The sequence below is a fragment of the Schistocerca gregaria genome, chromosome 9 (assembly GCF_023897955.1).
Source record: "Schistocerca gregaria isolate iqSchGreg1 chromosome 9, iqSchGreg1.2, whole genome shotgun sequence".
In the NCBI taxonomy this organism is placed as follows: Eukaryota; Metazoa; Arthropoda; class Insecta; order Orthoptera; family Acrididae; genus Schistocerca; species Schistocerca gregaria.
Window position 1 is genome coordinate 27,966,725 of NC_064928.1, and position 23,691 is coordinate 27,990,415.

Genomic DNA, 23,691 nt, shown 5'->3' on the forward strand with positions numbered 1-23,691 from the left:
TAGTGTGGATGTGTTCCAAGCGTAACAATGACTAAGCCTTTTTCGGAGCTCGAGGTTTATATTTTTGGATATCAGGAGCTGTTTCTTCGTATAGTGAAACCTCTTCGGCCCTGTGTAATCCTTGCTACATCTCTCTTGCACCTTTCTTCTTTATCTATACTACTTCCCCAACAGTTAACTTTAACAATTTCTCAGACAGTCTCCAGCACGAGTTCGACATTTAGACAACCACTGTGTCCACATTCTGCACGGTCCACTACCTAAGTTTTTTTTTTTGCTTGTGTACATATTACAGACACCACCCAGCACACTTTCCATTACACTTCCCGTTCACTTTCAGTGACTGCTACTTTGTCATCAGCACAATGTTCTGTGCTGATTTCTTGTCCACAATCAGACAACCCCCACACTGAAACATTAGTTTAATTTCCTCTCCGAGTACAAACTGGATATCAACGGTGACCACAAGCGACCCAATTTCGGCATCTCTCTCACTGCCACTCCAGTCCACTTTCTGTTCAGAATGTGGACCACCTTTCAGATCCTGAAGATGCACCACTGGCTTACAATAGTAAACATTTTATTGCACTCCACACAATCAGATACCTTCTCCATCTCCACATCTACGAATGCAATACGGGTTACATTTTTTCCGAAAATCTGTCTTCTATTGTGAACTGCAGTGTTAAAATTTGTTCTCAAGTGCCCCTATATCTCCTAAAATCGAGCTGGTCCTCTCCTCATCTACTTTCAGTTTTCGTTTCAATCTTTGATAAAGTTCTGTCACTTGTATTTCTTGTGCATGTGGGACTGGCCTGGCTGTGGAGTAATTCTCATATATGTGCTTTTGCTTTCTTTGCACACGTAACACGTGCTATAGAAACCAAATTACTAATAAATAATTTAAAAAGAGGATTTAATGATTTCAGAAGTATTTTATCATCTGCATTGAAACATCACTAAGAAATTACAGAAATGGATAAAACTGAAATAAACAAATAAAGCCAAAGACTGCACTACATTAAAACTTGGGTACAAAAAAATATATGGCAATTTGTGGAGTTTCCTCACTTGACTACAAAGTCAGACATGGTTACAGTCATAAATCTTCAGAGATCAGCTACTGAACATAATACACATAATAATTCAAAGAAAAGACCAATAGAGTGGCCTATTTCAATTGTGCTCTGTGGAGCATGGATGCCCCTGTTTATCAGGTTTCCTGGCAGGCATAGATAGTGAAGGTTACTTGTCGCACAGCCCTACTGCTCATGTTCCACACATGCATGAGCCACTCAACCATGTGTGCCCCCGCATGGGCACTCGAGCTAGAACAGCCTGCAATACAGGGAACACCGGAATTTTTCAGCTGGCGTATTTCTTCTTGTTGTTGAGTGCTACAATTAGTCTCTACAGGTACTGCAATCACCTTTTTTCTTTATTTTCTTCTTCCATTGTCCATTACCTTTTCATCTCTAATCACCCTTCTCATGATTCAGTACTCCCGAAAGTTACTGTTTACCTGTTGTGTGCAGGATCTACAGTGCCCCGTTTCAATTTTGAGTCTACCTTAACAACACTTTCCTCCATACTGCAGCACTGAACTGGTAAGACAGTTGTTGCACTAAGAGCTATTTATCTGGGGCTTCAATCTAGAACAGTCAACAGTGATGCCTGTCATCAATGTTCAAGAGCCGTGTTTCAGAGCATGTCAGACCACTCAAAGTATTTGTAACATTGCATTTGAGCTTTGGGACTAATGTTTTCCCATAAATTTTCAGTTGAAATATTACAAGTATGCATCGCTTATCATTGTTTTATGTCCTGTATTGCCGATAGGAACATAAAGAAAATAGATGTGCAAACACAACCTTCACAGCTCACATGGAAGACTATCATCATGCCAAGAAATGAGCAACTTCCTCCCCACCACCATCACAGACACTGGTGTGAATCCTGTCCAATTCACCCACTTGGCACATCCTAACCCAGCCCCATTATGAATTTATCTGATCCCATCAGAGGCGGACCCACCTGTGAGAGCATCCATATCATATACTAGCTCTTCTGTAATCTCTCCGCAGCCTTTTACGTAAGCACAGCAATTTGAAGGAACAGCCAGTGCCAAATTATGATCGAGAGCAGAACTGACCACTCGGTATCAGAACATGCTGCCGAGCAAAATGAGCTAGATTTCAACGGCTGCTTCGTGATCTGTGCCATCTCCATCCTCCCTCACAACACCAGCTTCCCTGAATTATGTACTAGCTAGGGATTGGAAACAGAGCATGTACTAGTCAAATGTTGTGTTACATGCAACAGAATTAAGGCACTGCAGTTACATCAGTGCTATACTGGCCACCTTCTGTCCCCCTGCAGTTCTGAGAGTACAACAGTCAACAGAACAGTGGCGCTGTGGTTACTGCCTACTCTTCTACTTGTTAAAACCATGGCATAGCACAGAAGCTGAGTCAATGATCTTGATATAGCGGTGAAACAGTGAGAGGATGAAAATCGTCATCTCTTTGGATCAGATGGCTGTATTTTGTGCCACTGTGGTGGGTATAAACAAAAAAATAAGTGATGCATTCAAGGATATCATCAGAACAATCATTTGAAGCCAAAAAGCCTAGTAAACATGGTCTCTGAAACACGTGCCTTAAAAGCTAAGAGCATTGTTCATTTCAGTTACTGTAGAACAAATCTCTTAATGCATTTTTATTTATTTATTTATTTATTTTTTGGTCAATACTACCTCCTCCAAAACTATGGAAAGTAGAGAGACTGCAGGAGAAAAGGTTTGCTTCACAGTATTGAAAATGAAGAAGTGCCCATAGCTCTTAAGGTACCTATTTTAGAGCCCATGTCTAGTAGACATTTTTGCCGTGTATGATCGTTCCTGTCATATCCTTGAATATATGCCAGCAATGAAAAATGTTTTCAGCTCAAAAATAGCTGATTCTTATGTATTTCCACCTCTGAATTCATAATTGACCATAGAAATGACTGATTAGCTCTCATTTTGGCAATAAAGTAACATGTATTTTTTTAGAGTTTAGATTTTCTGTTTGAGGAAAATTTTATTTTTTAAATTGGCACTGACAAAACACTATGTTCTTCACCTATTTGTACGTTATAAACATATGTACTGTGGCTATGAACACCCTCCAGAAATTCAAGTAAGGCATTGTCCAGAATGTTCAAATCCCATGCATTATTCAAATGATCTGGTAATATGTGTGGTACAATAAACTGATCTCCAAGAATTCCAGCACAAATGTTCAATGAGGATTTCATACGGTAACTTCTCACACGGGTAGTATGTGGACTGTCATGAGCCCAGTGGTGACTTTAGAAACTTTATTTAATATTTGTGGCTATAGGTTCATTATATTAAAATATGCAAAATTTCATCCTCTACAATCTCCTAAATTTTTAAAACATCATTCTGTTACATACCGTATAAATGAAAGTGCAGACAATTCCTTTTAAATAACATATCAACCACCGCAATTTGTTGAACTGAAATGTCAAAACTTTCAAATTTTCTTCCTGGTAGAGCACAAATCCTAAAAAGATCTTTCTTTCATGCTCATTACAAATTACATTTTTTATTTCCATAATTTTGTAGAAAGATGTCCATCTTCAAATCATCCCATAAAGTAATGTGGATTTTCCTATAAATAACACCCTGTCAGAAGGAACAATAACAAATAGTTTTCTAAAAATATTTGCCACATTCAGACAGTTCACTAAAGCAAATTAATAAACAGATTAACAGTTGCCTTTACAGATACTAAAATAAAATCATGTAATGAAGAACATTTAATTTTGGTACTAAAAAAGTGGCACCTTACTGTGACAGATGGCATACATGCAGCAGCAACAGCATAATGGTAGAGCCAGTGATTTTGTTTACTTTCTCTATTAAGAAGGTGAGAGATCACATACCTTCACTTTTTGATCAAATGTATGGCTACCTCAAAAAAGCAAACATATTTAAAGGCAAAGAGTGTTTGCCTTTAAATATGTCTGCTTGTGTCTGTGTATGTGCGGATGGATATGTGTGTGTGTGTGTGTGTGTGTGTGTGTGTGTGTGTGTGTGTGTGTGTGTGTGTGTGTGTGCACGAGTGTACACCTGTCCTTTTTTTCCCCTAAGGGAAGTCTTTCCGCTCCCGGGATTGGAATGACTCCTTACCCTCTCCCTTAAAACCCACATCCTTTCGTCTTTCCCTCTCCTTCCTGAAGAAGCAACCATCGGTTGCGAAAGCTAGTAATTCTGTGTGTGTGTTTGTGTGTTTTGTTCATTGTGCCTGTCTGCCGGCGCTTTCCCGCTTGGTAAGTCTTAGAATCTTTGTTTTTAATATATTTTTCCCATGTGGAAGTTTCTTTCTGTTTTATATATATATATACACACCATTGCAGGCATTATTTCATGTAACAACCTTATCCCCATCCATGTTAAATGCTTGCATGCTGTAACAAAATCACTGACAATTAATGGCAAATTTGATCCACATGACCAAAATTATGAGGACCCCACAAACACATGGAGCAGTAAAATATTTCCATACATTTCTACACAGTGACAAAATATTCACTAGGTTACACATCTTACAAATTCAAAGGTTTGCTGGGATTTCCTCTAGTGCTTACTATCCTACACTGAATTTTGCTGACCAAGAACAACCGACTTCTCTCATTATAATACCATGTTTCAATTAATCATATTTCTTGATTTTAGTTAGCATCTGGTACTGAAATAAAATTATGCAAAGGTTGTTGTTGTTGTTGTTGTTGTTGTCTTCAGTCCTGAGACTGGTTTGATGCAGCTCTCCATGCTACTCTATCCTGTGCAAGCTGCTTCATCTCCCAGTACCTACTGCAACCTACATCCTTCTGAATCTGCTTAGTGTACTCATCTCTCGGTCTCCCTCTACGATTTTTACCCTCCACGCTGCCCTCCAATGCTAAATTTGTGATCCCTTGATGCCTCAAAACATGTCCTACCAACCGATCCCTTCTTCTAGTCAAGTTGTGCCACAAACATCTCTTCTCCCCAATCCTATTCAATACCTCCTCATTAGTTACGTGATCTATCCACCTTATCTTCAGTATTCTTCTGTAGCACCACATTTCAAAAGCTTCTATTCTCTTCTTGTCCAAACTAGTTATCGTCCACGTTTCACTTCCATACATGGCTACACTCCAAACAAATATTTTCAGAAATGACTTCCTGACACTTAAATCTATATTCGATGTTAACAAATTTCTCTTCTTCAGATATGCTTTCCTTGCCACTGCCAGTCTACATTTTATATCCTCTCTACTTCGACCATCATCAGTTATTTTGCTCCCAAAATAGCAATACTCCTTTACTACTTTAAGTATCGCATTTCCTAATCTAATTCCCTCAGCATCACCCCACTTAATTTGACTACATTCCATTATCCTCGTTTTGCTTTTGTTGATGTTCATCTTATATCTTCCTTTCAAGACACTGTCCATTCCGTTCAACTGCTCTTCCAAGTCCTTTGCCGTCTCTGACAGAATTACAATGTCATCGGCGAACCTCAAAGTTTTTACTTCGTCTCCCTGAATTTTAATACCTACTCCAAATTTTTCTTTTGTTTCCTTTACTGCTTGCTCAATATACAGATTGAATAACATCGGGGAGAGGCTACAACCCTGTCTCACTCCTTTCCCAACCACTGCTTCCCTTTCATGCCCCTCGACTCTTATGACTGCCATCTGGTTTCTGTACAAATTATAAATAGCCTTTCGCTCCCTGTATTTTACCCCTGCCACCTTTAGAATTTGAAAAAGAGTATTCCAGTCAACATTGTCAAAAGCTTTCTCTAAGTCTACAAATGCTAGAAACGTAGGTTTGCCTTTCCTTAATCTTTCTTCTGAGATAAGTCGTAAGGTCAGTATTGTCTCACGTGTTCCAACATTTCGACGGAATCCAAACTGATCCTCCCCGAGGTCTGCATCAACCAGTTTTTCCATTCGTCTGTAAAGAATTCGCGTTAGTATTTTGCAGCCGTGGCTTATTAAACTGATAGTTCGGTAATTTTCACATCTGTCAGCAACTGCTTTCTTTGGGATTGGAATTATTATATTCTTCTTGAAGTCTGAGGGTATTTCGCCTGTCTCATACATCTTGCTCACCAGCTGGTAGAGTTTTCTCAGGACTGGTTGTCCCAAGGCCGTCAGTAGTTCTAATGGAATGTTGTCTACTCCGGGGGCCTTGTTTCGACTCAGGTCTTTCAGTGCTCTGTCAAACTCTTCACGCAGTATCATATCTCCCATTTCGTCTTCATCTACATCCTCTTCCATTTCCATAATATTGTCCTCAAGTACATCGCCCTTGTATAAACCTTCTATATACTCCTTCCACCTTTCTGCCTTCCCTTCTTTGCTTAGAACTGGGCTGCCATCTGAGCTCTTGATATTCATACACTTGGTTCTCTTCTCTCCAAAGGTCTTTTAATTTTCCTGTAGGCAGTATCTATCTTACCCCTAGTGAGATAAGCTTCTACATCCTTACATTTGTCCTCTAGCCATCCCTGTTTAGCCATTTTGCACTTCCTGTCGATCTCATTTTTGAGACGTTTGTATTCCTTTTTGCCTGCTTCATTTACTGCATTTTTATATTTTCTCCTTTTATCAATTAAACTCAATATTTCTTCTGTTACCCAAGGATTTCTAGCAGCCCTCGTCTTTGTACCTACTTTATCCTCTGCTGCCTTCACTACTACATCCCTCAGAGCTACCCATGCAAACGTATTGCATTCAATTTGCCTGTTTCTGATAACTGATTCTCCACACTGATATGAGTGAATGATCCAGCAATGCTGCAAGGATAGTAAAATTTTTAAAGCGCTAGGTAGCTAGATGGGAGAGGTGCGTTGGACCTAAACTCAAATGAGATTGTAAGAAAAGACAGACTAACATTAATTCAATTTCACACGGTTTTGGCCTTGCCAGAAGAGAATGGAAGTTCACAGACACACCCTTCTCTCTCTCTCTCTCTCTCTCTCTCTCTCTCTCTCTCTCTCTATCTATCTCCCTCCCTCCCCCCCCCCCCCACCCACCCGCCCGTCACCTCCTTCCTCCTCCTCCTCATGTGAGAGACGATACAGGCACAAAAGGGGGAATCCACCAACATAAATGGCTTTGACAAAGTGCAACTTGTTGGGTGTGGAACCTGGGAGAGAGCTAGAAAACTTGGTCAGCTGTTCGCATGCCAAGTGTCAATTGTCAGTGTGGAAATCTAGTTTAACTCAAAATCAATTACAGTCATTTTCACATACTTTTGCGAGTCCTGTGAAGGAATTTTCGATCCAATTTAAAGATATGGTTGATTTATCGATGGACCTGAAAGTGTTTGTTGTGCTCTTTTCAGCTACTATAATAACTGATGATGCTCCATCTGCTCTAGAGTGCAAGCTGTTCACATTTCAATGTGATAGTTAATTTAAAGCTAAATATGAATCACAAACAAGCCTATCACATTTTTATGAACATTTTTTGCAAACTGATTTCCCAAATGTGCCCAAATAACTACCAAACTGCTATCGATGTTCACCTCAAAATATCTGTGTGAAAAATTGTTCTCTCTAACGAAGCACCAATAACTGATGCACATCTCATTGCAGTTCTGCAAACTGCAAGCGTGAGATTGATCGTATGAAATATAACTTGTCTTCTTCAGCAAAAAGAGATGCATACCTCCACATCATCTGCTGAATGACATTTAAGATATATAAAAACACGTAAGCCTATGTCTTGTTTATGGTGAATTATATTTATTCATTTATTTATTTCTGTCCTTAACCTAGAGTCAGTTTGTTGTTCATTGGTTATGCTGTATTCTAAATAAGCTTTGATGATGGTCTGTGTATTTTCTTGGCTATAGGTAGTAGTCAGAGGAGTATTTAGTTATCAGATGTCACAGTAATTGCTTTTGTTTCCTGCATACAATCTAATGACAGGAATACAATTAAACGTATTTATTTCGCACAATAACTAATGCACTGAATAGAATGAGACATTAGACACCACAGAGATGTCACAAGTTTATATCTGGTTTGATATGCATCCCTTCTCCAGTTGTTACGGCAAGTTGTGCAAGCAATTAACTACAAGGTTAACTTTCACCATGGTGCAAATTCTCCTCTTTCCCCTGCCTGAGAAGGAGCGCTGCTCATTGAGATAATTTGTGCCCACCTCTGCTCTGTCTCTCTTCCCACTGTCTTCTGTTATGCTACTCACATATTTTTAAATTTCTTCATTCTTTAGTACTCCCTTTAATATTTATATCCACTGCTACCTTCATCTTATTCCTCACTGTCAACATCACATCACACATCTCTGTGTTGAATTTCAATCCACACTTCCAAACCAAGTCCTTCCATACTTTTAGTCTGTGTAATACCTCTCCTTCTCCATTTCCTCACAGGATAAAATCATCAACAATCAACACTGCTTTCATATTTTCATCTCCCAGTCACACTGTCGCTCTTGCCATTACCTTGTCTGTAATGGTGACAAATAGCAGAGAGGAAGTGCACTACTTTCTTCATCCCCTTCTCCTGTTCTAAGCAGTCTGTCTTGTCTCTTCCTACTTCTACTCAACTCACACAACCTTAATACATTTCCTCTATTCTTCTCATAATCAGCCTTCCAATTCCTCTTTTCTGAAGAGCTTCCCAAATCTAGCTTCTTTTCACATTACCATAAGCCTTCTCACCATCCAGGAATGTAAATGTAAGCTACACCCACAGGCTATGGTGGGCCCAACTGTACCGACTACCACCAAGTCATCCTTTGCCAATAGCAACATTAGAGTCTACGCAGGATACAGTGGCCAATGTGCAGTGGCCATTTCTTGTCCAGACCACTGGGCCAGTACATTTTTTTTTTATTTTATTTATTTAATTTTTTTGTTCAGAAGAGCACACCAACACTGGTTGAATGCTTTTAGCCAGTCAGTGATGCACTGCAATCACAGGATCAAGGTGCAAATCCTGCAATCTTTCTCAAATGATTTTACAGAAACTATTCAGTAAAAAGAATTCATCTTTGTGTTACTTATAGCTTTATGTCAGCTTCATGATAACATGCCCATCATTTCATTAATGGTCATAGTTATTGTGATATTTGCTCTTAAGTAAGACACTCCACGATATTCAAAAAAGTTTGAAATGAGAAATAAGAGCCACTATCATTTTACATTTGATGCTTATTGAAAAACATGTTGCTCTGTATGAAATTTATCTACCATACTGAAGTTTACTTCAGACGTGGGTGGAGGGCTATATCTGCTACCAATCTCAAGAAAACTGATCTGATGCAGCATACCCAATGGTGATGGCATGTGCCAGTGATAAAGCCAGAATGAAGTATTCCCTACTTTCCTCATACTTCATAAACAGATTGAGGTACTGAAATGAAATTTTGGCAAATGATGGCACACAAAGAGAAGAGTATTTTGTCATATGGTTATTATGCAAAACTTCGTTATCTACCATGTTATTCCACTAACTACTTTTGATGAAAGCATGTAATTTTCAAGGACCTTCAACACTGCTGACATGAGACATGCTGTGAGTTTTGGAACAACGTGAGTAAAGGCATTACACATTTATTTTTGTACAGAGGACGTGTGTTTTCATAAGTTATTGCCCTTATGTTTCCTCAGTTCCTCACTTAATAAACCATTGTTTCAGAATTCTCTCGAACTGCTTTACAGTGACACGTTAGTGAGGTCACACTGAGTAAACTCCACTGTGTTTTGGCAAAAGAAGCAAATCTTAATGTGGAAAGAAGAGAAATATGTAGGTTTTACTCAAAATTCATCACTCGTAGCACTTCTCTGAAAGTTACAATTGGTTAACAAGCCAGGGGAAAATAAACTGCTGCTTTTGTTGCATTTTTGCTAGAATTCTTTTTAGATATTAAACAAAGCAGAGGTGAGTGTAGCTCTTTCTCAATAGTCACCATGCAGGTGTGGGGCTTCACCTAATATTTACAAAAAATACGAGCACATGCTTCAGTTTAGAATGGCACTCCCCTCCAGCACTCGGCATTTCCTTTACAGCCCCTATCCACAGTCCCCATCACGACCGGTCTCCTCACTCTCGCCTTGCCGACTGTGCATCTACTGGCCACGTTATTTTGTATGTAGTCTACCCCTCACATCCACACATTGATGCCAATGCTGGCACCGACAATGGTCAATATTTGTGGGACAGTGTCCACAAATTGAAGCCAACATTCAGTCAAACTCATATACAGCGAACGTAAACACGCCTCGTGCATGGATCGTGGCCAGTCGATTTGCAGTTTTGAGCGTGAATAATATTGCTCCACTGTTCCCGAGACATTTAGAAAAACTTAACTTGAAAATAATTATGATGATGACAACTGAACGAACCAACAGATTTGGTTTTGCAATGGCAAAAACAGAAAGCAAACAACGTTGGTGCCAATATGTGGTTGGAATATCAGTATTGGCCCACTGCACTTTGACGCTCAGTCAAAATACCGACAAGTGGCGGACTCATATCGACATTGTGGCCAACGTCGGTTCCGATGCTATTTCATCAATTCCCACATTTGACTGACACTGTCGGCGCCGATGTTGGCCCCAATGTGTGAACCCGGCCTTAGACGCTGTACGGAGGGTGTGGGGTCAGCACACTGCTCTACTGGTTGTTGTCAGTTTTTGTGACCTTGAACCACTACTGTGCGGTCAAGTAGCTCGTCAGTTGCCCTACAAGGCTGAGATTAACCCATACCGTTTCCCCCCAATTCCTGGCAGTACCGGGAACTAAACCCAGGTCCTCCACATGGCAGTCAACTACTGTAGGCTGACTATCCAGCTATGGATACGGATAAAGCCTACGAACAGCATTACCGTGTCCTCACTGTGTTCATAAATTCTCTCTTGAAGATGTCTTACATTAAAAATTAGACTCACTGTTTCTTTCAAAATTATGAGCAAAAATGAATTCAGTACATCTTATGAGACCAACACATACCATAGAAGTGACAAATTTTAGGATTTATTTTACACTTTTACTAGAAATCTTTCATTGTTTATAATTTAAAAAAATAATAAACTCAAAAAGTATATTGTTCCTTCAGCAAAATGTATTCTGAGGAATTCTGGCATGCACGAATGACACCAATTCATAAATTGTTCTGGGCTATTATGTCACGGTCAAATGGATTTCACTAGGAGGCGGCAGGTGGAAGATTAAATATTTGTGATGTGGCAGTTTTCAAGAAGAAAGATGGTAGCTTGGGCCACACGGCTTACCGAAAACCCATGCACACAAACTGATACCTACACCAAGATTTGAACCACCACCCACAACAAAAATGTGTTGGCGGACAGAACAAAAAAAATCTTCGAAGCAGAGCTGCTTGATGCAGACTTAAAAATCTCACCAATGCAGTGCTCGAGAACGGTTATTTGTTCACTGAGGTGAAAAAAGTGTTAAGACCACCACGTAGAAAATATAGCAATGCTCAAGTCGCGGTGAAATTGAAAGTTTTCCTTTATTCATTAAGGACGTGACTGACCGCATAGGAAAAATCCTGAAAAACCATCGCAGTAATCTACACACTTATACGGAAGAGTCAAGATCACCTAAAATTGGCTGAGGATGCTCACCAACTGCTGAAAAAAGTTGGAATTTATACGATTCCATGTAGTTTTGGGGAGGTGTACAAGGGTACTACAAAAAGAACCGTTAAAAAATGACTCAAAGAGCACAAGGGCAATCGTAGAAGTGGGGAGATTGACAGATCAGCTGTTGTGGAATGTGGCTTATAGCCAGATCACCACATTCATTTTGATAGGACTCAAGTACTGGCAGCCCCAAGTGAGCACCACGAAATGCTATACAGATAGGCCATAGAGGTTGCAAAACAAAACAGGAATTTTCAACAGGAAGGAGGAGGGCGTGAAATTGAATGACATTTAGATTTCAGTGCTGAAGATGACGTGTACCTGTCTTCCACTACTGGATGGTAGCAATGGTAGATGATGGCAATCGACAACAGCCAATTGCACTGACTTATTCGAAACATGACGTCACACCATTGTGTGGGAGCAGAATTTTGCTGTAGACAGTAGCAGGCCAGAGTGTGAAAACAAAGCTAATACCCCCCTTGAAAACATCCTTTGCAGATGGGAATGGAACGGGTTTTAAGGTGAAATCCACGTGACCACAGCACAATAGCCCAGAACATTTTATTGACTGTGGCACTTCCAGCCGTGAAAGACACTTTGTTCCAACCAGCTTTGTTAGTAAACTGTAAAATTTGCTCAGGACAGACAAAACTTTGAAGCTGGGGTAATGTGCAGCTTAGATACATGTGACAGAGGTCATTTTTGACACCCTAGTTTTGACAATAGCCACTCATATTTATTTTATTTAATGAAAGTTTTTTTTCTGGAACTGTTTTGGGCACACCGCATTTCATTCTCCTTACATCAAGTACTCTACATTAAGCTTGGACTGCCATAAAGTTGAGAGAGTGCACCTTTCATAAAAACAGGGCATGACATCTCTAAGCAGTTACCTACAGTATTCTTTTTCACACAATGTCAGATGGTTGACCACCCTCACAAATACACTGTGTAGGATGGTTCATTGCACAATATTTACTTTGCTATGTGTAAGCTGTAATGTGAACAGATCAATCATTCTGTAACAGGTTGTTCCCTGCACCAACAAACCAGAAGTTGTACGAAAGAAGTAAATGGTTGTCCAATATGCAGACACAATTGTTAATCAACCTTATGTAAATTTCACATCACTTTTTTTTTGTCTGCTCTTAGGACTGTCTCACACTGTATACTTTGTGCCTCACACATGTTCACCATACTTACGTGCAAGGTTCAAGTTATCTTTAACATGTTAGGTTTCCCACTCGTTTCACTTGTTTTGACTGTTCTAATGTGGGTTTAATTTAACTCTAACTTGCCTATTTTGTTTTCTGAATAAGTTAAGAGACTACATGCTGTAAGTATGTTTCAGAAGCTGACAAAGTTTCTACTGTTCCAATTTATTTCGTACTTTGTTATGTTACAAAGTTGGTGTTTCTTTTGTTATCTATCCATAATCGAGATGTGGTGTGTCCAAAATTGGTTCAGCTAAAAGATTCAAGAAACAAATTAAATTTAACATAAGCAACTTTTGTTGAAACTCGCATATCAACAATGACCTCCATCACAAAAACAAAGTCTTTCGGTGTGCTAATTCTCCTCCTTTGCTGGCTGCTGTTATTATTGTTGTTTTTATTTTTAAGTATCCCTTTCTAAGGTTGTTACTCTCAGATGCTGTCATAACCTTTTGTGTTTCGTGCAGAATAGCATGAAAATAATTGCTGCCCACTCTAGCCATAATTACTGACTCTTTATCTAGCACTTACATAATTTCCCACTCATTCAACAAAAGGGCATATCTGTGTGAAAACTACAATAAACAGTGGATATTAGCCAGCAGTCGAGTACACAGAAATTTTGCGGTGATACGAGTATAATGTGCCAGTGTCGGTCACTGCTGCACCTACCCTGGAACATTACAGGAGTTTGAGTTAGTAAAAACTCCATTATACCCAAACCAGTTTTAGGGACGATTTGCCAACACAGTGGGATTTTATCCATTTCCTTACTAGTACACATCACATTTTCTCAAATGGCACTTCATGTCAAGGGTGCCGATCTGTAAGGTGACTACTTAGGAAATGTGTGGCATGGCCGCTGGTGCCAGCCTTCAAGTCCATAGGTCTGGAGTTTGATAACCAGTCAGTACTAAGACCATTCCTGTCACTTGTCACCCTTTCACACATGGTGACAACTTGTCCAAGTGAAAACTGCCGAGTTGTACCCCATATCGAACTGTAGGATTCCTCCTAACAGGCCGGATAATTCGGGAAGGAGAGTGAGTACCATCTTTCACAGGATTGTGTCTCATAAACCACTGTGTGGTTGTAATTAGAGCACACGTGCATGCACGAACCCTGTGGCATTCACCCTACTACAGCGAGCAAGAGAGAGGCTAAATAAACTTTGCAGAGCTCAGCAGAAGTTGCCAAATGTGACAAGCATTACCATGAAATATGACAAGGCTGCCTTGTGACTCATGTGGTCATGCCAATAGTACTCGTTCATGAGCAGATCGCAACACAGCCATGTACGCAGGCTCTGTGCATTTCCTGCACTCACCACTACACATCGCACTATGTCATTGGGGAGCTGACTGCCACATTTCCTCAGTGCTGTGTGTCTGCTGGGTTGCAGTCGGCAAGTCTCATCCATACAACAGTGAATGAGGCAGTTCTCCAATTCAAATAAACACAGATATCAATAATGACTATAATTCTATTTTATTTCTAAGACATCACCATTATGCAAGAAAATTCTGTAGCAGAAGAAGTTTATGTGGATGTATTTGGAGTGATATGAAGCCGTGGATAGCAATGGTGGTGCTAGGAACTCCAAATGTGTTTCAGCAAGACAGTGCACCAGCCCACATGACCCGTTTGGTACAAAACTGTACGTCTGGCAATTGCGATGCATTTTGGTCCTTAGGAGTATAGGTCTCCAAACATCCACAATTTAAATTTCTTTGGTTATACGTATGGAGCATAGTTGACAGGGGCTCCAACAAATTGCAACATCCTAACATAATGTAATTGACAACCATCGTTGTGACAGCATTGTGACACAGACTCAGATATCTACCATCAGGCAAGTGTGATCTTCAGATTGATACCAGATGCCATTATTTGAGCTAAAGGGGGTACATTGCATCACTGTGCTCTACTGAGATTGCAGCATGGGTACTGTGGACAAAGGATTCTTTAAAATATTGAGTTTATAATATTTCACTAATAAAATTATATTTACAGAAACAAAAATTTTGACAGACATTTGTGAAGCACCGTGTACTTGGGCACAGTCATTTGAAAATACTGCAGTAGCCCAAAACTGTACTTGCAATGTCGGCCTGAAAATTGTACACACCATTAACACAACTCACCATATCGAGGTTCAGCCTGTCATTATCTGGCTTTTCTCTGATGCCTCCACGGATGTCAGTGTTGTCCGTTCCACGTGCTAGCAGGTTCGAAATGTCAGCAGTCGGGATCATCCATGCGTCTCTTTCCTGAGGCACATTATCCTTTCTGACAGTTCTGTCACCACAATCTTCTTTCTTCTCATCTGTCTTCTCCACCCACGCTTCGTCATCATCCTCTCCATCACTGTCCTATCAGAAACCGTAAAACTGGTATCAATAATTTAGTAAATATATCTCAACGAGTTCAGTCCCAGTGGAGAAAACTGTCTACAAATGTGAAAAATTCATGCCTGAACTGCAAACTATTAGACGGCAGTCCAGCAAACTACTATTAGAGAGTTAGCCAATGTTCACTGAGTTAGAGTAGACCAATGTTCAGAACTTTTGCCATAGTGCCACACATGTTCATCACCCTAAGCTAAGTACTTATTTTGTACATTATTTTAATAAATGATTATTAATAATTTCTTATTGTGTTGCCCATTGTAAAAGCTAAGATGATAATCTGGGAAGCAAGAGAAAGAATGGATAACTCATTCTGCAAAAAATTTCTTACAGAAAGCAAATAGATTGACAAAGTACTGCGACAAATGGGATATGGAACACTTTCTTTGTCTGCCCACATTTTACTTATTTCCCTTCCATTTTTACCAACTGAGGACCATGTAATAATTTCAATTCCTTCTCATCTGCTGTCTTCTTCTCTTCCAATATTCTCTCACGTTTCTACCATGTCTGTTTTTTAATTCTTCAGATTGCTTAACACTTGTTGACTTACTGCTTCCTTCTGAAAATATCTCTTTCTCTTGCTTCTATGTTGAGTACTTCTAAATCTGTTTTAATTCCTCTGATTCAGCCTGTTGTTAAGTTCTTTTCCCAGAGATACTTGCAGTGTGTTTTGTCAGCAAATTGCAACTTATCTCGCATAAATGTCAAAAACTGCAGACTATGCTGAAGCAGAGTGGCTTAAATGTCTCAACAGTATGGATAACTGTACTGTAGGTGCAACCACAAGCAGGGGTATCTGTGGAGAGGCCAGGCAAATTTGTGATTCCTGAAGATGGGCAGCAGCCTATCAGGAGAATGTTGTCAACGCAAAAAATAAAACTCTCATTATAGGGATTGGAGAGTGGAATGTTAGATTCCCCAACCCAGTTGGAAGGTCAAAGAATTTAAAAAGAGAAATGGATAGGTTGAAGTTAGATGTAGTGGCAATTAGTGAAGTGTGATGGTAGGAAGAACAAGACTTCTGCTCAGGTGAGTACAGGGTTAGAAATAAAGATTCAAATACGGGTAGTGAGGAATTGGCACAATAATGAATAAGAAAACTAGGAATGTGGGTAGACTACTATGAACAGCATAGTGAACAAATTTTTGAAGCCAAGATAGACAGAAAGCCAACATTTGCCACAGAGGTACAAGTGTATATGCAAACCAACTAAGCAGATGTACAAAATGAAAGAATGTTCTATGAGATAAAGAAAAGCATTTGAACAGTTAAGAAAAATGAAAATTTCATTGTGAGGGGTGATTGACATTTGAAGATGGGGAATGGAAGAGAAGGAAAAATAGTAAAAGAATATGGACTGGGGTGAAGGAACAGAAGAGGGAGCTGCCTGATAGAATTTTGCTCAGAGCATTAGTTTATTACTGCACTTGATTTAAAAATTACGAAAGGAGGTTGTCTATGTGGAAGAGACCAGGGTGTGCTGGAAGGTTTCAGTTTGACTACAAAACCATGAAGCCAGTGATTTTGAAACCAGATTTTTTAAACTCTATGATGTTCCTAGGGGCAGAGGTGGGCTCTGACCACAAATTACTGGCCATGAACTTCAAGTTAAAACTTGAGAAATGTGAAAAATTACGAAATTATTGAAAGAGAGGGTTTGGCAGTGACTGACTGAAACAGAAAAAGGGAATACAACAGAAGACAAATGGGTAGCTTTCAGAGAGGAGAGATTAAAGACAGCAGAGGATCAAAAAAGTAAAAAGACAAGGTCTAGTATATATCTTGGGTAATATGGAAGATATTGAATTTAACTGATAAAAGGAGAAAATTTAAAAAAATGCTGCAAATTAAGCAAGCAAAAGAGAATGGAAACATCTAAAAAATAAGATTGGTAGAAAGTGCAAAATGGCTAAGCAGGAACGGCTAGAGAACAAATGCAAAGTTGCAGAAGTATGTATAACTAGGATAATAGTAGATATCACCTACAGAAAAATTAAAGAGCCATTTCAAGGAAAGAGAAGCAGCTGTTTGAATATCAAGAGTTCAGATGGACAACCAGTGCAATCAAAGAAGGAGAAGCTCAGAAAGGAAAGGAATATATAGATGAACTATACAACAGAAATGAGCTTGAAGGTAATATTATAGGAAGTGAATATGACACAGATGAAAATGAGACGAGAACTATGATGCTGCAAGAAGGATTTGATAGAGCACTGAATAACTTAAGGCTAAACAAGGCTCTTGGAGTACACAACAATCCCTGACAAGTATCAAGATACTTTAGCGAGCCAGTCATGACAAAATTATTCCACCTGGTGTACAAGACATGTGAAGCAGGTAAAATCCCCTCAGAGTTCAAGAAAAACATAGTAATTCCAATTTTTAAAAAAGCAGGTGCTCACAGATGTATATACTGCTGAACTACCAGTTTTACAAAACAGACATCAATTCCGGAATGAGGCACTGGCAGAAGTAAAGCTATGTGCACAGATCTTGAGTTCTGTTCAGGTAGCTCAGCTGCTGGGGCATTTGCCTGTGAATGGCAAATGGCCTGGGTTCTAGTCCCAGTGCAGCAAAATGTTTTAATCTGCCACGAAGTTTCACTGACATGAATTATTTACAGAAGAATGAAAAACACTTGTTCCAGAAAAATGAAGGAAAACGTGAGACAATAATGATCCTGCAACCTATCTTAGAAGCTAGGTTAAAGGAAGGCAAATTAATGTTTACAGTACTTGCAGACTCAGAGAAAGCTTTTGAGAATGTTGACTGGAATTTTAAAAATTCTGAAGGCATGAGTGACAAAATGCAGGGAGTTAAAGACTATGTACAGCTTGTCCAGAAACCAAACTGCAGTTATAATTGTCGAATGTCATTAAAAAGAAGCAGTAGTTGACAAGGGCATGAGACATGGTTTTAGCCTATCCCCGATAATATTTGTACTAACAGTACCCTATGGAAACAGTACCTTCACTTTGATAGCTGCCATCCATTCCACATTAAACGCTCCCTTCCCTACAGCCTAGATATTCGTGGCAAACGTATCTGCTCCAGTGACGAATCCCTCAACAATTACACCAATAACCTGACCAGTGCAAACCCTACAATATTCCCAGACCACCTTCTCTACCCAGCAGTTTCTACCCCTGTAACCGACCCTGCTGCAAAACCTGCCCCATGCATTGACCCACAACCACCTACTCCAGCCCCGCTACTGGTAAAATTTACACAATTCAAGGCAGGGCCACATGTGAAACAACACATGTCATTTATCAGCTGACATCCCTGCACTGCACAGCCTTTTACATCGGTATGACAACAACTAAACTGGCTGAGCGCATGAACGGGCACAGACGAACTGTCCGCCTAGGAGATGTCCAATACCCAGTAGCAGAGCATGCCCTCCAGCATAATTCTAGGGACCTAGGAAACTGCTACACCATACGTGCCATTTGGCCTCCCCCACCCAACACCAGTCCCTCGGAACTGCAGAGATGGGAACTTGCACTCCAACACATCCTTTCATCCCGCCATCCCCCTGGATTGAACCTACGTTAACCAACCTCACTCCCATTTACTCTTCAGTCGTCTCCTTTTTCCCTTCCCTCTTTAGCCATTCACACATCTTTTCATCCTATATAGTTGTGTTTATCTTTATGCTATATACCTCTTTACTTCTGTATGCATCCTCTTTGGTTTGAAGCTGGCACAATACTTACAGTACGGAATATCTTTGGCTTCCCTCTGACAACCATGCCTCCATCCTTGCAACCCTACCTGTTTACCTTTCCCTGCTGCTTAATAACCTGGTTTGTGAGTAACTGAATCCATTTTCCTTTCTTCCATTTTTTCCCCCTCTCTCCTCCCTGACGAAGGAACAAAGTTCCGAAAGCTAGGAATGTAAATTTTCCGTTCTGTTTTGTGTATGTATTGGCAGTACTGAGCTGAGGTAAGTACTGGCCAGCCCCTCTATCTCTTGTTTAGTATTTGTTTAACAGCCAAAGTGAAGAGGATATAAAATGCTCACTGTCTACAGCAAGGAAAGCATTTCCTAAAAAGAAAAATTTGTTAATTTTGAATATAAATTTAAATTTTGGGAAGTCTTTTCTGAAAGCATTTGTCTGCAGTGTTATCATGAATGGAAGTGCAACATGGACTGTTCAGACAAGAAAAACATAGAAGCTATTGAAGTGCCGTGCTATACAAGAACGCTGGAGACTAGATGGGTAGATATTGTAATTAATGAAGAGGTGCTGAACAAAATTGGGGAGACAAGAACTTTGTGGCACTAGTTGATTAGCAGACAGTATCAGTTGATAGACTTTCTGAAGCATTAAGGAATGGTCAGTTTAGAGTATTAAAGGGAAGTGTCTGGGGTAAAAACTGTAAAGGCAGAGCACAGAATGAATATAGTAAACAAGTGCAAATGGATGTAGGTTGCAGTAGTTTTTCAGAAATGATGAGGTCCGCACAGGATGAAGCAGCATGGAGAGCTGCATCAAATTAGTCTTCAGACTGAAGACTATAAAAACAAATGTCAAAATAATATCACCCTTCTTTTCCTTGTTGTTTCTGTTATTTGTTTTCCGTGTTCTCGTACATTTCATCACTACTTCATGATGGCTTTTGTGCTTCTTACTGGACCTAAAATTTTTCTTGACAGTCTTCTTCTTAGTATTTCTAGCTAGGCATTGACTTACATAATGCATTCTGGTTTCACTACTGTGTTGTAATGCACTTCGCTATATGAATAAATCATATATTGCATATGCTCTCTCCAGTGGTGTGCATGGCCTTTTTACTTATTTATTTATTTATGCATTTCTCTTGCCTGGGAAGATCAGGGGCTTAGGAACCTCCCTTAGATCAAAACTTCTATAGTGTAAGTTACGATTTACATAAGACATCAGCAGTAGTTATATAATAATGATGACAATAAAAAATGAGTCAACAGAATTTACGAACTTTATTCTCATTATTACTGTGTTAAGGAATTTCTTTATTACACCTTTGTCAAACATGAGTAAATTATATTTAACACAAATGTTTGGCAGCACTACAGAAGGAATCAATGTGGAGAAAATCCGATGGGCCAGAGGAAGCAGCAAAAATAACTGGGGAAAATTAGCAGATGGGATGGAAAGAAGAAAACAGGAAAAGAGTAGGACAAGGAAAGTATGACTCATTTACAATGTGACAGAAGGCAGACAGATGGGATACTCCAAGAGACAGACTTATGCTGAGTACGAGAGATAAAAGGTATAACAGATAAAGATTTTGTCTGCTCTTGAACACAGAGCGGTTTCGCATAACACACGGGTTGCTGTGTACCTTGTTCCAGAGTGTTATGGATGAAATGGAAAGTGACATGAAGAACAATTTTGCTTAATACAAAGGCACAACCAAGATGCCAGCCTTATCTGTTCTGTTATTGCAAAACTTAGTTTTATGACCAAATTTTACATTTAGATGTCACTGTTAGATCTCATCACTTTTCTGAGTATGGTACCACTGCTCAGGTCACAATTCAGCTTCCGCAATGTACGAATGGAACGAAATACGATATTTAATCACAATGGGAGTGGCGACTGGGTGGGGGTAAGGAGGAGGCTGGGGTGGGGAGGGGAAGGGATAGTATGGTAGGGGTGACAGGTAGTATAGTGCTGCAGGTTAGGTGGAGGGCAGGAGAGGGGGGAGGGGGTAGTAGCATAAAAGGTGAGATATAAAATGACTGGGTGTGACTGTGGAATGACAGCTGTATAGTGCTGGAATGGGAACTGGGAAGAGGCTGGTGGGAGAGGTCAGTGACTAATGAAGGTTGAAGCCAGGAGAGTTGTGGGAACATAGGATGTATAGCAAGGAAAGTCCCCACCTGCGCAATTCAGAAAAAGCTGGTGTTTGTGGGAAGGGTCCATATGGCACAGGCTGTGAAGCAGTCACTGAAATGAAGGATATCATGTTTGGCAGCGAACTCAGCAACAGGGTGGTCTACTTGTTCCTGGACTGGGAAGGGTCCATACGGCACAGGCTGTGAAGCAGTCACTGAAATGAAGGATATCATGTTTGGCAGTGTGCTCAGCAACAGGGTGGTCTACTTGTTCCTGGACTGCAGTTTGTCGGTGGCCATTCACGTGGACAGGCAGCCTGTTAGTTGTCACACCCACATGGAATGCAGCACAGTGATTGCAGCTTAGCTTGTAAATCACATTAATGATTTTACAGGTAGCCCTGCCTTTGGTACGATAGGTGATTTTTGTGACGAGACTAGACTAGGTGGTGGTGAAAGGATGTATGGGACAGGTCTTGCATCTAGGTCTATTACAGGGGTATGAGCCACGAGATAAGGGGTTGGGAGCAGGGATTATGTAAGGATGGACAAGTATATTGCGTAGGTTCGATGGGCAGCAGACTACCACTGTGGGAGGATTGGGAAGGATAGTGGGTAGGACATTTCTCGTTTCACAGGGCACGACGAGAGGTAATCGAAACCCTGGCAGAGAATGTAATTCAGTTGCTCCAGTCGTGAGTGATACTGAGTAATGAGGGGAATGCTCCTCTGTGGCCGGACAGTGAAACTTTGGGTTGGTTGGTTGGTTTTGGGGAAGGAGACCAGACAGCGAAGTCATCGGTCTCATCGGATTAGGGAAGGACAGGAAAGGAAGTCGGCCGTGCCCTTTGAAAGGAACCATCCCGGCATTTGCCTGGAGCGATTTAGGGAAAACACGGAAAACCTAAATCAGGATGGCCGGACGTGGGATTGAACCGTCGTCCTCCCGAATGCGAGTCCAGTGTCTAACCACTACGCCACCTCGCTAGGTGGAACTTTGGGAGTTGGTGGGAGACTGGAAGATAAGGCACAGGAGATTTGTCTTTGTACGAAGTTGGGAGAATAATTACGGTCTGTGAAAGCTTCAGTGAGACCCTCAGTATATTTCGAGAGGGACTGCTCTTCACTGCAGATGCAATGACCACAGGTGACTGGGCTGTACGGATGGCACTTCTTATTATGGAACGAGTGGCAGCTGTCGAAGTCAAGTATTGCTGGTGGTCAATAGGTTTGATATGGACAGAGGTACTGATGTAGCCATCTATGAGGTGGAGTTAAACACCTAGGAAGATGGCTTGTTTGGTTGAGTAGGACAGGTGAAGCAAATGGGAGAGAAGTTGTTGAGGTTCTGGAGGAATGTGGACAGGGGTCTTCTCACCCTCGATCCAGATTGCAAAGATGTCATCAATGAATGTGAACCAGGTAAGGGGTTTAGGATTCTCCGTGCTTAGGAAGAATTCCTCTAGATGGTCCACAAATAGGTTGGCATAGGATGGTGCCATGTGTGTGCCCATAGTCATATTGTCGATTTGTTTGTAGGTAGTGCCTTCAAAGGAGAAATAATTGTGAGTGAGGATATAGTTGGTCGTGGCCACCAGGAAGGAAGTGGTTGGTTTGGAATCCGTCTGGCATTGGGAAAGGTAGTGTTCAATAGCAATAAGGTCATGGGCATTAGGAATGTTAGTGTAACGGGAGGTGGCAACAATATTGATGAGCAGGGCACCGTGTGGTAAAGAGACAGGAACTGTGAAGAGTCGGTGGAGGAAATGGTTGGTATCTTTTAGATAGGAGGGTAGACTCTGGGCAAACAGGTTGAAGGTGTTGGTCTATGAGAGCAGAGATTCTCTCAGTGGGGGCACAGTAACTGACCACAATGAGACATCCTTGGTGGTTAGGTTTATGAACTTTAGGAAGGGGGAGTGGTAGGCAACTCAGCATCTCCGCTATATGGTGAATACAACTTTCCTTTTCACAATATTATTAATACTGAAACTACAACATAATATTGAGAATACACCATCTTTATACTAACTAAATACAAAAGCAGCAAGACTGCTGGCACTACTGAGGGAATATTTGCTGACAGATTACAGAAAGAGCGAATAATCTCCAGCTACATTTACAAATACATCCATACTCCACAAGCCACTTTAAGTGTGTAGCAGAGGGTACTTTGTACATCACTGTCACTGCTCTGTTTTCCTGTTTTAGCTGCAAATGATCCACATGAAGAACCAATTAGTTTTATGTGATCATTCCACATTAAATAATACCATATGCTTACCCTTAGATATCTTATGGACATGGCTGCTAGCTTTGACTGTTCTGCAGTTGTGTCAGCGTACAAAAATGGGTCTTTTTGCCTATTTATGCATGTTATGTTGGCAGTCAATTGTCACTCCCCCCACGGAGCACTGATACTCTGCAGATCTTCCTGCATTTTGCTACATTTACTAGCATTGTGATTCTCTTAATACAATAGCATCATCCATGAAACACCTCACGGAACTTCTGATGTTATCCACTAGACA

General features: G+C 40.4%; 1 protein-coding gene across 3 annotated transcripts in view; it reads right to left on the reverse strand.

Annotated features, from left to right (window-relative positions):
- Positions 1-23,691, reverse strand: part of LOC126291556 (CWF19-like protein 2) — a 246,200-nt gene that overhangs the window by 205,761 nt on the left and 16,748 nt on the right. For all 3 annotated transcript variants that reach the window (XR_007551811.1, XM_049985067.1, XM_049985068.1), the window contains exon 3: positions 15,066-15,293. Coding sequence is in view for 2 of the 3 variants with exons in the window: in XM_049985067.1 (XP_049841024.1) it covers positions 15,066-15,293 (228 nt within the window). In the remaining variant the exon portion in view is untranslated. The remainder of the gene's footprint in view (positions 1-15,065; positions 15,294-23,691) is intronic.